The sequence below is a fragment of the Cydia pomonella genome, chromosome 5 (genome assembly GCF_033807575.1).
Source record: "Cydia pomonella isolate Wapato2018A chromosome 5, ilCydPomo1, whole genome shotgun sequence".
In the NCBI taxonomy this organism is placed as follows: Eukaryota; Metazoa; Arthropoda; class Insecta; order Lepidoptera; family Tortricidae; genus Cydia; species Cydia pomonella.
The window spans coordinates 17,844,891-17,862,460 of record NC_084707.1 but is presented as its reverse complement, the minus strand read 5'-3'; the positions used below and the strand labels follow the sequence as shown (position 1 = coordinate 17,862,460).

At 37.2% G+C, this 17,570-nt stretch overlaps 1 protein-coding gene across 1 annotated transcript; it reads right to left on the bottom strand.

Moving 5' to 3' along the window:
- Positions 1–12,547: 12,547 nt before the first annotated feature.
- Positions 12,548–17,032, bottom strand: LOC133517923 (transmembrane protein 164-like). Its single transcript, XM_061851406.1, has 6 exons — positions 16,755–17,032; positions 15,640–15,822; positions 14,464–14,580; positions 14,224–14,302; positions 14,012–14,112; positions 12,548–13,030 (listed from the first exon to the last, which is right to left on the bottom strand). The coding sequence occupies exons 1-6, from the start codon at positions 16,887–16,889 to the stop codon at positions 12,797–12,799; spliced, it is 849 nt and encodes a 282-aa protein (XP_061707390.1). The 5' UTR covers positions 16,890–17,032; the 3' UTR covers positions 12,548–12,796.
- Between the last annotated feature and the right edge of the window lie 538 nt (positions 17,033–17,570).

Genomic DNA, 17,570 nt, shown 5'->3' with positions numbered 1-17,570 from the left:
ACCAAATTTCCTTAATGCGAAAAATTTGTAGATAATGACTAATAATGAGTTTACCTTTTATTAAAATACGACACCCAACATTTTTATCGCATTTTCGGAACCTATACATTCACCTTGCAGAGTATGACCATTAATCATCCTCTACCATTAAACTTAAAAAAAAGAATAGTATTGCTACTTGGGATTTAATATACGGAACATTAATTGCGTGTTTGCCTCCGCCCACGCTATGGCCGCACTAGTCACTTTAAACCTAGATATACTAAATTCAAAACCAACTTTTTTCATAATTTTCCGCAACCATTACTTATTATCTGTACACTAGGTATTTGCCCTAATTTTCTACACAACCAGATCTAGATCCGATCTATGTTCTATTCTGCCTTTTAAATCAGTGTTAAAATTGTATAGCGTCAAGATACTTGCTATTTCTTTTCGTCGACGCTATTTAGTAAGGTAGGTAAAAGATTTATATTTAGGTACATAATCACAATAATATGGAAAATCAATAAAATAAAACACCACGTAATATTCAGTGTAAGGCGGACCTGCGAGCTGAAGCTTTTATTTAACTTGTTTGTGCCTAACGTTTGTCCGGGTCTAATTTTGCAAACTGAATTATACCCACTTCCCATTATTCGATTAAGCTGAAATAGGTATCACATGCATATGTAAGTTGGGTGTCAATGCAATATTATGGGACCATTGAGCTGAACTGATGATGGACTCAGGGGGTGGCCATAGGAACTCTGTGATGTGATAAAACAACGCAACCTAGTTGTGTTTGGGTTTGTTAGAATTGTCTCGATGCGTATTAGTTGCCCGTCGAAAGAAAAGTACAGTCAGCGATAAAAGCTTATATCAAAAATAAAAAAAATGACAAAAAACTTATGTCCACATGAAAAAACTGGTGCCACAGACAATTTGAATCTGAATTTATACCGTGACCACAGAATTCCGATGTTGAATTTCTGATATATAATTGAGCTCTATGTGGTGTACGTCTAGCACACAATTTCCTTTTCAACAAACATTCTGACTACCACTTTAAAGCCAGTAAGTAATCTATTCTCATTCTCTTCCGTTTCATAAATACAAATTAGACTGTCCCTGAGCAAGGGGATAACGGCATAGATTCGTAAGTCCCCGCGTACCTATACAAGTATGACATATACAAATCCAAATCGAGTTTTTAACCCTTATGGTTATGAAATTACTTACAAGAAGGTTCGAGATTCAAAATCGCGAAATCGCTCTGACTTCATAAGACACTATATTAAAACATACCTATTAAAATTAAATCTGTGGAATGAATACGTTTTTAAACACATTGAATGCAAAGTGGCAATATAAGTAGGTACAGTATACATCCTACATATGGGTAATAAAGGTAGCATTATCTAAAGATAACTCAAGCGTTTAAAATTATGGTAGGAATATGGCATGTGGCTCTAAGTGAGCCAGGTGAGTGAAATCCCATGAAAATAATTATTTTATTACGGATGACATTGGCTGGCCTTTTTACAGAGAACCGACCATAATGGTAGTTTGCAGAGCACATTGTTGTATGAAATGCTTTGAAGGTTGCAGTTTAATATCTATACGCTTCAGTGGTTTTATGTTCCATTGGATATAAAAATCCATTATTGAAATATAAACTACTTACATGCTATAAATAAGGTAGGTACCTACCTACATTATTTGGTAATGTCTGCGATTTTTATTTAACATTTATGTTACAGACAACAGAAATCAACCGACGGAAGATTTTTTTAGCAATTTGACATACCTTATGTTTGTATCATTAGGTACATCTCTGATTGATTATTTTTCATGGTTAAAAAATAAAATGATTCAATAGGAATCTTTCGTGAAAGCACATAGATATATGTATAGGTAAATTACCTACCTAACATTTATTACCGTCAAAACATAGTGACGCACTGGAAAATATAGTTTTTACCACGATACTTCGAAAAAGGTATATTTTTTCTTTTAAATTTTATCCAGGAGAGAGACCAAGTAGCGTAGGTAGTAGGTACACATCCGGATCTTATTAGGGTAAAGAAAGATTTCGTTTGACAATTAAAAACTCCTTCACATACGCGGATATCACACTAATGCGGATCCGCACGCAGCTCCGGCGTGTGAATGTGACAGCGCTATGAACGTATATAACGATATTAACGATGTCCCGCTCGCATGCACAGCGTAGCGGCGCGCGGCGTGCGGATCCGTATATAAAGGTGGGATCAGAGAGCCTACCGCGAAACCCGAAATTCGCAAATTGCGGGGATCTTTCTCTTTTACTCTCACTAAGACGTTATTAGAGTGTCAGAGAAAAATGCCCGCAATTGACGAACTTCGATTTTCGCGGTTATAGCCCAGGCAGTCACTCGAATGAATGTAGACTTGAGTGAATTCATTTCATGTTCACACGGCCGCTGGTAAAATTATTCATTTTCTCTTTTCTTTCACTATGGCGTCGAATAAAGTTGTGCGTCTTGGAAAGAGCTTTATTTGAGATCATTTAATAAATAATGGAACATGATAAGAAGAGTCCCTATGTTAAGAGCCCGGTAATGATTTTAGAGCAAAATTGTAAAATTGAAAGATTTAGTCGTTGAAATTGTACACCTTTTGTTACGTTATATCTAAATAACAAGTATTGGTTTCTATTAGCACATTTTTTCATCTTGCCTTTTAATAATGAGGTCGCAAGCGTGTGTCCCTGGTAATATGTGATGAGAAGGGACAGTTTTTAAAAATTCATCAACAAATTATTGTAGTAAATTATACAAAATGATGTATAAGAACAAATTCAGCAAATGTTGTAGATTGTTTAAATATCAAAATTACGAGTACGTTGAAATTAAGTCGATTTTCAGAGAAATTTTCACTTATATTGAAGTAATTTCTGGAGTAAATTGATTTCGTCTAACTTTAATTTACACTACTTCAAATTTATGATAACAAAAATGTAGTTTACCATTACCATTTTTAGCAGTCCAAACTTTACGAAATTTACAAATAAGATCCACAAAATCACTGCTTTACGCGCGTTTACCTAAACATCCATCAGAAAAAAAATCATTACTAATCAAGTGAGTCTGTTTAAAAAAAATAATTTTGCGACTAAAATCGATAACGGCCTCTTAAGAGCTAGAATTAACAAAACCGAATGAAAATATTTTGATGATTGGCTATAATCGATCGCGTGGATAACGATGTGCTGCTTAGGAAACTTGATGAAATTGGTTTCTCTCCCAAGCTACTAGCCTTTTTTGCCAACTATCTGCGCGATCGGCAGCAATTCGTCCGACATGGCTGTTTTGTCTCGACTCCTTACCACACCCGGTCCGGCGTGAGTCAGGGCTCCATCTTGGGACCCTTGTTTTTCGGCATCATGATTAACGATCTCAAATCAGTTCTTCGGGCGGCTCAATGTCTCTTGTATGCTGATGATCTGAAGCTGGTATACAGGATTGAGCAAAGAACTGATTGCGAGACGTTACAGGAGGACATCGACCTGGTGTTTCGGTGGAGTATGCACAATAAACTTCATTTCAACCCAGTCAAGTGTTGTGTGTGTACATTTAGCCGCTCTCGTTCCGCTATATATGGGCATTATATACTGGGGTCAGAGCCGATAAATCGTGTCTTTTCCGTCAAGGATCTGGGCGTAGTGTTCGATGCACGGCTAACTTTTCACGAGCATATTTTTTCTCTCGCGAAGAGCTCTTTTCAAAGGCTGGGTTTTGTAATCCGAAACCTTCGCGATTTTCATGACCCGGTGGCCATAAAAATGGTGTACAATGGTCTAGTAAGGAGTAAGCTGGAGACTTCGTCGATCATTTGGAACCCCTACGAGTCGACGTATGCTTTACTGCTTGAGAAGGTCCAGAAAGCGTTTTTAAGGTTCCTTTATAAAAAAATATTCGGATTCTATCCGTACCTGTACCCGACAAAGTATCTTCTCGGCTCCCTCGGGTACAATTCCTTGGAGGTCAGGCGGAATTACCAACTCCTTGTCATGGCATGCCGAGCCTTGCGTGGGGAGTCAGACTGTCCCGAAGTTGTTTCTGGTCTCGTGCGCCTGTTTGTTCCGGACGTCCCGAGAATGGCCCTCAGAGCACGACAACGCGACCTGTTGGCCGTGCCGCCGGCGCGCACCGTATCGCGCAGGAACTCGCCGCTGCCCCGCGCCCTCTCACTGCTCAATGCGCTCCTGGCATCGACGCCTGAATGCGATCTATTTGCTTGGCGATGGGCGGCAGTGTATAGTGAATGCTTGAGATTCTGTGAGGCGATGGATGCTAGGTGCTCTACTGTCCCAATTTAATCTGTTAATGTGCCATTATTGTTTTATAATTGTTAATACCTACTTATAATTATTAGTTAGTTTAAGTTTCGTGACGCATTGGTTCAACTGTAATGTCATGTAAACATTTTTATCAATAAAATAAAAATAAAAATAAAATTAAAGTAATCACCCTTTGTTACATAGGTATTTGTTTGATAAAAAATATGGAAATGAGATATGTACTTACAAGATTCGAAGTGCTTTTCCGTAGGATGCACACACTGACTAAATATTCTGCATGTTTAAACCAGTGCAAAGTCGGTACATAGACATCGTCGGAAGAGCAACCGCTTTTAATAGATTGACTTATTTTGGTCAATTCCATTATATCGGGTCCGTATCGCCTTTATTTTATGTTTAATATCTTCTTCGCTAAACTCTAGTATTAAATCACTAATTAGAGATTTTATAGAATTTGCCCGGAGTGTTCTGTCTTTATACTCATCAGTTTTGTGGTTGATTTTTAAAATGCTTCTAAAATAATAGAATATTTTGCTCATACCACTTGTGCAAAATTCACTGAACGTTCACTGTTAATTTTTTGTTCATTCGGAGTGCGAGTGAAAGATGCCGAATGAAAATATCCAACACTGTTGGATTGTTTCACTAATGAATTCATTTTTCACTTTTGGTTCATTTTGTATTCAGCCGTGTCACTTTGAGTGAAAGATGAATAATGAAACACGAAAATGAACCGTCTGATCCCACGTTAATGTGAAGACCACCTTATCCCATTCAGCGCTAATCACGACACTTTGTCGATTTGCTTTTGTCCTACGAAGCAATTTTGATTGATCAAAATCCTATGTTTACGGCTACGCCACAGCGCTACGATCGTAACTTAGCGGTGAATGACCAATCCGACTAATTTCTGGATTTTGATAATAGTGCTCTACTATCAAAATCCATCAAAAGGCGCAATAATTGACTAATTCTTTTTGTCGATTCTTATTTTTTTTTGCTCCCTTCTAGAGCAAAAACTCCACGACTTGTCCTAACCTAACTCCATATTTATTTTTCTCGATCTGGCTCTATGTAGTATCATTTTATAGCATAGCATAGCCTTTACTCAAAAAAGTATTAAAACATCAGATTTTTCAATTGTTGAGCAAAGCGACGTTACCAAGGCGACCCAGAAGATCGCTACATCAATTCCACATGACTGGGGCGATCGGCTGGCTATATCTAGCCTGGATGGCGACTTATGACTATATTACCCGCAATGTATATATAATACTCAATACAAACAAAAATTTTATTCAAACAAATACATATCTTAATATGGTTAATTGTTCTCAGAATCGCTATGACTAGATAAGATGTTAGTTAGTTGGCATGATTGTTGCGTAAAAATACCGTTTTATTTAAAATTGATACTGATAATCAGCAGTGTTGGCCGAGCGTCATATCAGACGCATACGTAATAAAGACTGCTAATATCCACACTAAGTTGCACTTTGTTAAAGGGGTAGGATGCCTTGGTACTGATCTTCCTCCAGCGCAGTTATAGTAACATATAGGTATTTTATAGCGGTATGACCTCTACTTATATAAACGGCATACTAAGCCTAACGTAAATCAGATTACTACACAACCGATCGGCCAACACTGGATGTCACACCGCAATTTTCTATCCTAAGTTTTATATGCGAAAAGCATAATATCAAATACATTTGATCGCTTTAAATAGTTATTTTAGGCGATTATTTATTATGTAGGTACTTATTGGTATATTTCAGGCCTAGGTATTATAAGAAAGCTAGTGTTTGAAAATATGTAATCTACAGAGTATTTTTTGTGAAGTCAAGTAAGTGTTCAAAAACTATGTAATCATAATCAAGTGCATTTTAGGGTTATGTAAAGGTACCTAAGGTTTCCGTAGTTGTATATACTAAATGTTTCAACATCAAATCATTACCTTCCTGGCGTTGTCCCAGCATTTTGGGAAGCCTGGGATCTGCTCGGTAACTAATGCCAATATTGCACAGGCACTAGTTTTTACGAAAGCGTACATTTGTATGAAAAGAGGAATAGGCTCATATATGGACAATTGTTAGAATCGAACATAATATATTATACCTAACGTGAAACATTTATGTACCTATTAGTGAATCAACTTTTATTGTCTTTTGCAAGAATTGTCCTTAATCATTATTAGTTTCACTTTTGTAACATGGTCAAAATGAGTCAAGATCAGGGGCGGATTAAGAAGGCGCGGGGCCCTTAGCACAATAGCTCGCGGGGCCCCCTGGTTTGAAAAAAAACTGATTAAGTGCGAGTCGGACTCGCACCCCGAGGATTCAGTACCATCACAACATTTTTACGATGTCTTAATTTTTGTCCACTCGTTCTCTATTAGTTTTTAACATGTTATGCAGTGTATTTTTTAGGGTTTCGTAGTCACCTAGAACTCTTATACGTAGTTTCACCATGTCCGTCTGTCCGAGGGTTTGCTCCGTGATCTTTAGTGCTAAATAGCTGTAATTTGGCATGGATACATAAATCATGCATTGCGACAGAACGGGTAAAATAAAAACTATTAAAAAAAATTAGGATACCTCCCATACAAAATGTTTTTTCTTTGATATTTTTTTGCTTTGACCCTGTAGTGTGGCGTATGGTTGGATAAGGTCTTTCAAAACGAATAACGGTCTCCAAAAACCTTTTTTTTAATAAAGTTATTATTTTCGGAATTAATCGCTCCGAAAGAAAAAAAATAAGGAGGAATTTCGATCTTTTAATTTTTATTTTTTTTACTAATCCATTTTAAAAGAGCCTAATCTTAATAAAGTTGTGTTATTTTATCACAGTTCCTTTCTTTTATATAGATTTCCTCCTTACCTTCGGTTTTCATCATCAGATTAGGTCGATTTTGCCAAATTTTGACAAATGGTCAAAAAAATAGTTTGCAGATGGTTTGCAGGTTTTGAAAACAACTTACGAGTATTGCAAGTTAAATAAAAGCATGTAGGGATACTGTTTAACAACATCAATATTATTAAGTTTAATAAAAACGTGTAAAAATAGGTGAAAAGTGAGTGGGACCTAAGAAGTGGGAACTAATGGCTAAGTGAGCCAAAAAACAAGGCCGAAGGCTGAGCCCCACGAGCTGAATATCCGGACCGACCGGACCACCCGATTTCGTAGCGTTCCCGTGCGAAACTGAAGGCCAAACTGCAGGAAAGCAGAGCCTAGAATGAAACCAATGCCAGAGTGTGAACGAGGCCGTAGGCCGAGCTCCGTATAAGGGTGGAGGCCCGGAGTGTTCTATCGCGGCGCGCCACCATGCAAAGGCTGAATTGTAGGAGAACAGAGTTTGGAATTGAACCAATGTGATCTCGGCTCGCCTGCTGCTCGGCCTTAGTTCGTGCTCGAAAGTGCGACTTGCTGGGATGCTTTGGGTATCGGACTCTATGTAGAGCTTTACATCCGGCCTATGCGAATGCAAAGCCCTGCATAGGGACCCCGCTGATTTCTTTTTATAACATTTTGACAATTAGATCATAAGTATCACGGCTTTGCAGCAACTCGGCATATTTTGGGCGCCCGGCCAGTCGTAGAGGAGCGCATCCTTTGGCCTCCTACGGGCTCAAAGCTGATCATCATTAGGCATTAGCTGTAAGGTGCAATTTGTTATTTGAAATAATAATTAGTAAATAAATCATCCTTCCTTGCTTTTTACTAATATGTTTTTAAACACACTATCTTCTTTTGTTCGTTTCCGAGCTCTGCTGTTTCCTGCAGCTTAACCATGCACAAAAGTTTTGAGACACTCTGCACCTTCGGCTTTATGCTAAATCCTCTGGTCTAGGTCTTTGCGTAAGCCTAATAAAAAATCTTTAATATTGGTATCGTCGTAAAGAAAAATAGACAGGATAATAACAAATAATAATAATTGATCAATATTGTTACTGACTTACGAAAAAAAATACATTGTAAATAAAATGTGGTAGTACAGGATCCGCGGAGTGCGAGTCCTACTTGAACTTGGCCGGTTCCGCGTACCGAAATCGCATGGTCAGGGTCGGTGCGCGGGGCCCCCCTTAGGCGCGGGGCCCTTAGCATATGCTTTTTCTGCTGTTCGGTTAATCCGCCACTGGTCAAGATCCTTAATATAACTATATGCCAGATCCGGCAGAAATAAAAATATGTCTAATGTTTATTTAAAAAATTGGGTGACCCAGTGGACGAACCCTTATTTTCATACAAAAGTTTGGGACAGCTTTGTCCTCTGGGTCACTGTCTTAAACAAGTTATAAAATATCAAATCATGATAAAAAAAATCCCTCTAAATATTAGACAAGCTCCAAGTAAGTTTTCTTTCAAGCGGATGTTACATAAGCGTTTGCTAAAACAAGAGCTCGAATAATATCCATCATTATTATATTTATAGTATGTATTCTATAAATATGTGGTAGTTTATTGTTATTATTTATTTATGTAGTTTATAAGTATGGTTTGCTTTTTTTTATTCAATCGATTTTTTTTTCTCTGCACCAATTCTAGGTATCTCTGTTTGGCCCTATGGTTGACTGGTAGAGAATGCCATTTGGCATTAAGTCCGCCATTTGTACATTGTTGTATATATTTTGTGCAATAAAGTTTAAATAAATAAATATAAATATTGCATTACGTAGCTTGTTTATCTGTTTTTATATAATAAGAAAAAATATTACATAAAACCGAATAATTTTAGTAGGTCCAATTTTGCTGACAAAAACGTTGATTCAGCATATTATTACTAAATATTACATTACCAAAAATGAAGAACGCATAAAGATAATGATTTCTATAACATACAATTACGGAACCTTAGTTTATGTTCCATTTGCTTAAGTAAATTTCTACATTGAGTTCCTTTGTATTGGAGCTAACATATTCTGTTAACGATGTTAGAGTCAGACTAACGAATTTACTTACGACTATGTCATAAATGCGAGTAGGTTTCTCTACTCGTTTACTGACAACTCGTATACTACCGCGTAATTTAACAAGATCGATGCGACATTTGGGTCGGAAGACATTTTAACTAGTAATTAAGTTAAATTAATTGCCGCAACGATAATGTTAACTCATGGGTTCAACTTTCTTTAGCCAGACTCTAAACAGCCTCCTTGTCACTTCGTCTCACCTCAGCCTGTACAGCTCTTCCTTAGCTTGTACATCAGGCTGTACAAGGTAGGATCCAGATATTTGTTCTGGTTGGTGCGTTTCCACCAAAGATGTGCGAGGATGCGAAGCGAGAGCTGTGTGTGAACCAATAGAAACGCTTAATTTACCTCAGCTCAGCTCAGCTCTAGTGGAAACAGCTTAGCGGAGCGAAGTTTTTTTGTACATACAAAACAAGTGAGAAGGTGAGCGAGGAACGTGTTGCGATGAATGTGTTGCGGGGTAGTAGCTTTAAAACATTAAAGTTGACATTTGAACTTGTATTGCACCTTGACACTAGTGCAGCCGGGCAGCAACATCGTTTTTGACGTTAGTAATGCCATCGGTAGTAATGTCATGCTGCAATATTTCTGCAGTCGACAGCAGCAGTATTGCAGCGCGACATTACTGCAGAAAACGTCAAATTTTATTTAAATTTCTCTACAAATTGACATCTTGACATTTTCTGCAGTAATGCAGTCGACTGCAGTAGTATTGCAGCGCGACTTTACTGCAGGAAACTTCAAATTTCATATAATTTTCTGCAGTAATGCCGGTGCTGGGATTTTTGACATTTGTGGCAGAAATGCAGTAATATCGCGCTACAATACTGCCGCAGTAGTACAGCTGCGGTCGGAATCCGACGTCCCTGAAAAAAGTCCGCTCTCGCTTAACCGCACCCCGCCTGCTTATTTGAAAAGAGCCCGCTACACAGCCTCGCTACGCATTCTCACACCGCTCAGCTACCTCGCACAGCTTGGGTCGAAATACAGTCTAAAGGAACTTGAGGGTACAGTCATTCACAATAACATCCCAGCCCTGTCTAAACATTTCAAGACCATCTGGGCCTGATCCTTGCTTTAGGTTTTGATCCAAATTATTAATCTATAAAGCTTAGGTGAGTGCTGAAAATGAAAATATCGTGACGTAAAAATAATAGGTAAGTAGATTATATTATAAACGGAGTTATCATTACGTCCGTTGGACTACGTACCTATATACAAGTATTCTATTTGTATTGACCGGGAGCTATGAAAACACCGTGTAGGTACGGTACCTACCGAATGAAACTTATTTTAGGCAAGTCAATACTGTTACACTATTACTAACCAAATCTGAGCCAAATCTTATGAAGTCTGTTTTTCATCTGCATACGATAATGTGACTGCTTTAAAACCTAACCCCCTTCTAAACCTATACGTTTATCGACTAATAACGACAGAGTCAGATATTATTGCAGATGGCTGTACATTAATGCAATCAGATATAACTATATTCACTCAGTTAATTTCGTCCGAGCTCATAAGTTCAAAACATTACTAAGTATAATTTGACTTACATTACCTGGTAGTACAAACTTCAACACGTAACAAAATAATACCTACCTACACAAGCTAGATTTATAGTCGGTTTACAAAACTAGAGGCCAAGTTGAAGAAACTAGCACAATCACGATTTTTATAGTCCTGAATCGCATACAACGACAAGCAATTCCGTTGTTCCCAGGATAAAATATCTGAGAATAAGATTTCTATGCTGAATTTACTTTATGTCTTATAAACTTGCACTTAAAAATTGACACGTCATTTATCAGTATATCTAATTGTTTTGTAGCCTATTTCGGGGCCTGGCAATAAAAAATCAAGAAGAAGAAGCAATCACTATATATAATCAATAATAGCTTTTGACTTGGATTTGTTTCTTAACGTTTTAGACATAGTATTTTACTTGTGTTGCCGTGGCGAAATTGGTTGTGTTTCACTCCGTAGCAAATTTTGTTTAACCATTGTGGCTTGAAACTCTCGCAACGCTCGAGATTCCGCTTTTATTAATTTTAGAATCTTTCTATTGGTCGGGTAAAGTCGGTATCAATATTAGCACGAGGGGTTAAACAAAAACTTTGCCCCCTTGTAAAACAAATGGGTGGATCAACTTTTTAGTGTCATGTTTAGTTTGTTTTGTCCCTTGGACCACCATTCTTGAAATCCTGATTTTATGGTATTTTAATGTAATCAAACATGCATTATTGTGGTAGAAATTGTGTAACAGGCCATCCACTGAGCATGTAAGTAAATCGTCATACAACATCTCTTCGAACAATCTGTGCCAGTATTGTCCCGTGGACAACGGGATAGGATAACACAAAAAAAGTTGATTCACACAAATAACAATTAGCTTGTATACTATTTTTAATCGTGGCTGTATGCCGAAAGGATCAGGGCCTTTCATGCCTTTAAGTCAACAATATACGAACTCGCGGATGAATTATGTATATTATTAGTTTTTTTTTTCTTCGTAAGTAATGAAGTAGGTACATTGTGTGTACTGTAAAAGATATCGACCTAACAGGGAGGACGACACACATTCGTTGTAGTTTATATCTTTATTTTCAACATATAGCTACGTTACAATTCGGCTAGCCTTGATGGCTGCCTCTTCCTTCTGGAATGCCGGCCCGCATATCCTTTTCCATCCGACAGCGACCGCCAGTTCCAAATTTAAATCATTTAATAACTGCCAGTCACCGTCTGCCGACTACAAAGGCTGAAAAACCTTTACATATAACGCCTCCTCGGGTGAAAGAGGCAACTACCATTTACTAATAAAAACGGCGATATTAAAAAATTGAAAACTAGACTCATAAAAACCTTTGCTCTTTGGGCATTGGGTTTCTACCTATTGACTCTCGATTAATTAACAATTTTGTTCATATCGCCTTTATCGCACAATGTCGGTACTTGATGAGGAAAAGATTGCTTTAAAAAATGACGAACGTCTATTTTGTTGATTACTCGAATAATACCACACCAAGAACAGCGATAAAGCTTGTCGCTGCGTCAGCGATAAAGCATTCAGTCCCATCCGTTGGCCTCCCTATTATAAGAGATCATGATCTATTAATTATTTAGCTTATTATCAACAATAATCACCCAAACGAAATGGACGCGATGAAATATTGTTCTTTAGGTACTACATTAGGCAATTTCACAGAGATTCTAGCTACCCTGAAAGGGGTTACAGCCACAAAAGTGTCGTTTTCAGACAAAGAGGTACCACGGACGGATATCATTAAAGCGTTGCAAAACTAATAAAAGGTGCAAATAAGACGATTCGTCTCTAAAGGTCATGCTGTCATTGTGTGTATTACCACTTGAAAATTGCATTTGTAGATTTTTCCGCGCATTTTTACTAACATGATTGCCTCCGTTAGAGATCGTCTTTATCGAAAACCGACAACGTGGTACCTTTTTCTTAAGAACGTCACAAAAAGAATTTGACACGCACCTACAAGTCTTTTATGTCGTCTGTCTTTCTGTCCTGGAGTAAGTCTTTGAGTTGCTGTTTGACCTTCGTGGGCGGGAACTTGGTGAGACAAAAGTCAGCGACGAGGCAGTAGGCCTTGCAGAGGAGGGGGCAGAGCACGGCCTGGTGGAGCACGGCGGCCACGCGGTACCACGGCCCGTCGAACGGGTCCAGGAGCGCCGGGCAGATCATGTGGTTCAGGTTCACTTGAGCCGGCTGCAAATAATTCAAAAATCACAAAGTTGATCAAATCTTTCCTTTTTCTCGCGGGAACGTTTATAGTCTGTTCGGAATGAGAAGAGTCGAAGTCTAAGGAATGTATTGGGCCCCATATATTCCACGACTCTTCTCTTTCCGCACATACTCTAGACATCAACCAATCTCAGCTGGAAGGAGACGTGACCAATGAAAATGTGGATAACAGGAAAACATCATCACGTCAACATTATCTAGAAAACAATATAAATAGTTACACTTTTTAGGGTTCCGTAGCCAAATGGCAAAAAACGGAACCCTTATAGATTCGTCATGTCCGTCTGTCTGTCCGATTCTGTCACAGCTACTTTTTTCCGAAACTATAAAAGCTATACTGTTCAAACTTGGTAAGTAGATGTATTCTATAAACCGCATTATGATGTTTACACAAAAATAGAAAAAAAAAACAATAAATTTTGGGGGTTCCCCATACTTCGAACTGAAACACAAAAAATCTTTTTTCATCAAACCCATACGTGTGGGGTATCTATGGATAGGTCTTTAAAAATGATATTGAGGTTTCTAATATCATTTTTTTCTAAACTGAATAGTTTGCACGAGAGACACTTCCAAAGTGGTAAAAGGTGTGCCCCCCCCCCCCCCCCGTAACTTCTAAAATAACAGAATGAAAAATCTAAAAAAAATATATGATATACATTCCCATGCAAACTTTCACCGAAAATTGGTTTGAACGAGATCTAATAAGTAGTTTTTTTAATACGTCATAAATGGTACGGAACCCTTCATGGGCGAGTCCGACTCGCACTTGGCCGCTTTTTTAGATATACAATGCTGGGAACTTATTTGGCTCTCATACTTTTCGACCATTTGACTGCCAGTCAGCCATAGCCGAAAAAGGTTACAGTAAAATAAACCTTAATACATTCATATAAAGTTTACTATTGCTTTTTATATAAAATAGTCGTGGCGTTATATACTTACTATTGCTATAGCTTGTAGAATTATGAAGTGATACAACAGATTAAGGCAGTAACTAACAATTGCCCAATTGAAATCACCAAGTGGCTCTACATTGTACACACCTGAAAATTAATTTAATTAATCTATCATTGATGCAATGTTATTATAAGATTTAATTATAAGATTTTTATAATTAAAATTTATTATGGTAAACGCGAAAATAAAATACGTACCTCCAATTCTTAATAGATAGTATGGTATCACGCACATCATGCCGTGTTGTATCCAGTACAGGGCAGCCTCAGCGGGGATCTATGATGAATACACATTCATTATTAATTTTAGTACTTTGGTAGGATTGGCACGGCAGGGCCTATTGCTGGCAGACACTAAGAAGAAAACTAGTAATACGCAAGTGCCGGTTATAATTGAAATGCATATGTTTTTAATATTCTTGAGTTACACATATTTACCTGACGGGATGCTGTTTCAGGAAATAAAAAAGCTAATAGAGGCCCATTTAACAAGTTTAAGTGTATGCGAAAAACTGCAGTGACTGTCCTGCTGGGTGGTGCTGCCAACAGATATATCTGTAAAAAAATCGTATTTTATTATCTATTCAAAATTAAAATTTTAAAATATTCTATAGTTAGACCAAGATAAGTCTGTAACGATTTTGATAGCATACGCAGTGAAAGTGTTAATTATACGTCATAATTTCGAAGAAGATTTATGTTTAAAATAATACTTGCACTGCAAGTGCTATTAATTGTTGCAGACTTGTCTTGGTCTGACTTTAAAATGAGAACACAAAAGGTACTTCAAAATCTTTATTTATAGTAATTCAGCAATATTCTTCTGAAATCATTAAGGTTATGAGTTTTTCTTGAATTATAATATTCCCATAACTGTTATTAATTTCCTAGATCCCAAGGTCAGTGTCAGGAGTGTAATCATTCTATTGTGACAAATCTGTGCTTATCAAATGTAATCATAATGTGTTTAAACCATACAAGCCCCAATGTTGTGATTAGGTACTTACAGAGTAATGGCTTTGTATGCAAACCAAGCATTTTAACTTAAATGGAAACCCCTGACCCGAAGATATCCATATCACATTCCTTAAATGTTTGGAAGGAGGAAAACATGCATTGTATTTATGTATTTAAGCCAATTTGAAATGTAAATTACAACAACAAACAGTCTAAGTCATTGCTTATAGCACCACGTTCAAACATACAACTTAATGACCATATCTCTTTTTTTATTTTACAGAGTTCAGAAAACTATCAGAATGATCCTTAATATAGAGAGTAGAGTAGGGAGTGTTTATTCGTGGCAAAATAAAAGAGAAAAACAACAGGTATCAAAACATAACATATAAGCCACGAATGGTCCCGCTGCACTGGTGCTGCTAGGGCTGGCCTAATTTAGTAATTTTAAGGAAATCTTAAAGTTTTTACTATGATTGGGTTCTTTTTTTATTGTTGCTTAATGTATGTTATAACTAAGCTTCTAATTATTTAGTAAATGTTTAGTATGTTATTCAATAATACTACACTTCGGGTGCAATATTTCATTTTTGAATTGTGGGAGTGATAAAATCACATATATGAGTGGGATATTGTGGTGGCTGATTGCATACTTACTTGCATTAATGTTGTAACATGACATGGATTCAGCAAATATATTACAGTGCGAGATGCAAATTTAAATCCAATCTCCATTCCCCACAGTAAGGCCAAAAGAATGACTAGCAATCTCTTGCCTCCCCTGTCACTTTTAATATAAGTTTCTTCATGTGGTAAAACCAGTTTTGGATAAGTTTTTACCTGAAATATTTAAACATGTAATTTGCCATTCAAAATAACTAATGTGTTAAGTTGAAGTAAGTAGATACTTGAACCCTGACCCGGGTATGTCCATAAACTATGTCCAAAACAGAGGTTTTGGGCATTGTGAATGTGATCTCGCTTTGTGTGGTAAGGGCACAGCACAGCAGATGACACTCCAGATCTAGAGCGGAGCCCAACTGGGGAAGTACCTCCACCTTACAGAAAACCACAGCCACAATAACACTAGACCCTACTCATAGTGTTGTGTTCCTGCCAGTGAGTAAAGTTGCCAGAGCTCAACGCGGAGGGGGGGGGGGGGGGATGCTAGGGTCGGCAACGCGCATGTAACTCCTCTCCTAAGTAGGCTACGGGTGTCCATAGGCACACATACATTCGGAGACTGCTTACCATCAGGCGGGCCGTATGCTTGTTTGCCACAGACAGTATAAAAAAAAAGTAGATGCAGGGACAAAATTATTTAATATTTTTTGTCCATTTAAAATCTAAAATGAACATACACTTTACAGTTTTAAAACCAAAGGGAGTCAAGGTGTAGTACAAATATTTATACTTTTTTAATATTAAAAAAAGAACAGTTCAATATCGTTTTTGTAACCTAGGATATGATCTCTAGGTATTTTGGATACTTAAAAACATACGCCAACCTGCAAATTGTTAAGTTTTTATGTTATTTAATAATCATTATTTTTTATATGATGGATTAAAAAGGCAATTATGTAAGGTAACATTTCTTTACATCCTTACAAATTTTAAAACATATCTACAAACGCAGATATGTTTATTAAGTTACAGAGGTATTAGTTTCATTACTTAGATCTATAATGAATGGTACTAATTTTAATTAAATTAAAAGAGAAAAAGACACTCGTAGCTTAATTAAGTTACAAGTTTAAGTTATTGATACTTACTAAAATGTATGAGCACAGTGCAGTAACTATAATTGTTTCAATTATTTGCCTATTATACGATAAAAAATATGCGCACTCGGGCCCCACATTTCGGGGAACAGCTCTGTTAGCACCACTATAGGCCCACTCAAACATCGTTAAATATTACGAATTTATAATACTGTTTTTAAATAAAAATTAACAAATACAATGTTCAATTTTTTTTACACATTTCCTGTAACGAAATTTGTGTTTCGATAAAATATGAGTAGTCTGTCTGTAAATAATTCAACGATTCAATCAATTCCCGCGATGACAGCTGACACAGGGTTTTGCGAGAGTTGCCATATCATAAAAGTAAATTAATAGAGAGATACACACTGACCATGAATAATTTGAAGGAATAAAAACAGACCACCAAATCAAATACAGTTTGGCCGTTGTCAGCTTAAATCTCAAATTGGTGTTTCAAATGTGTTTAATATACGCATGAATATGAAGGTCAGAGATATTGACGCCATTTTTTTCCTGATCTAATGGCCAACTTGATCATTCCGTCTGGGCAGGCCCTGTATTGTCTGGGCTATGACCGCGAAAATCGAAACTCGTCAATTTCTATTTCACTCTAATTACGTCTTAGTGAGAGTGAAAGAGAAAGATCCCCGCAACTTGCAAATTTCGGTTTTCGCGGTAAGGCCCCTGGTTATATCTTAGACTGGCACACGGCGTACATACGATGTGCTGTGCTCTCATGGATTATATGAATACAATATGATTTCGTGTCGGGCTAGTGCTAGCTCACATAGCATATTCATAAAGTTATATCTGTTCACCCTG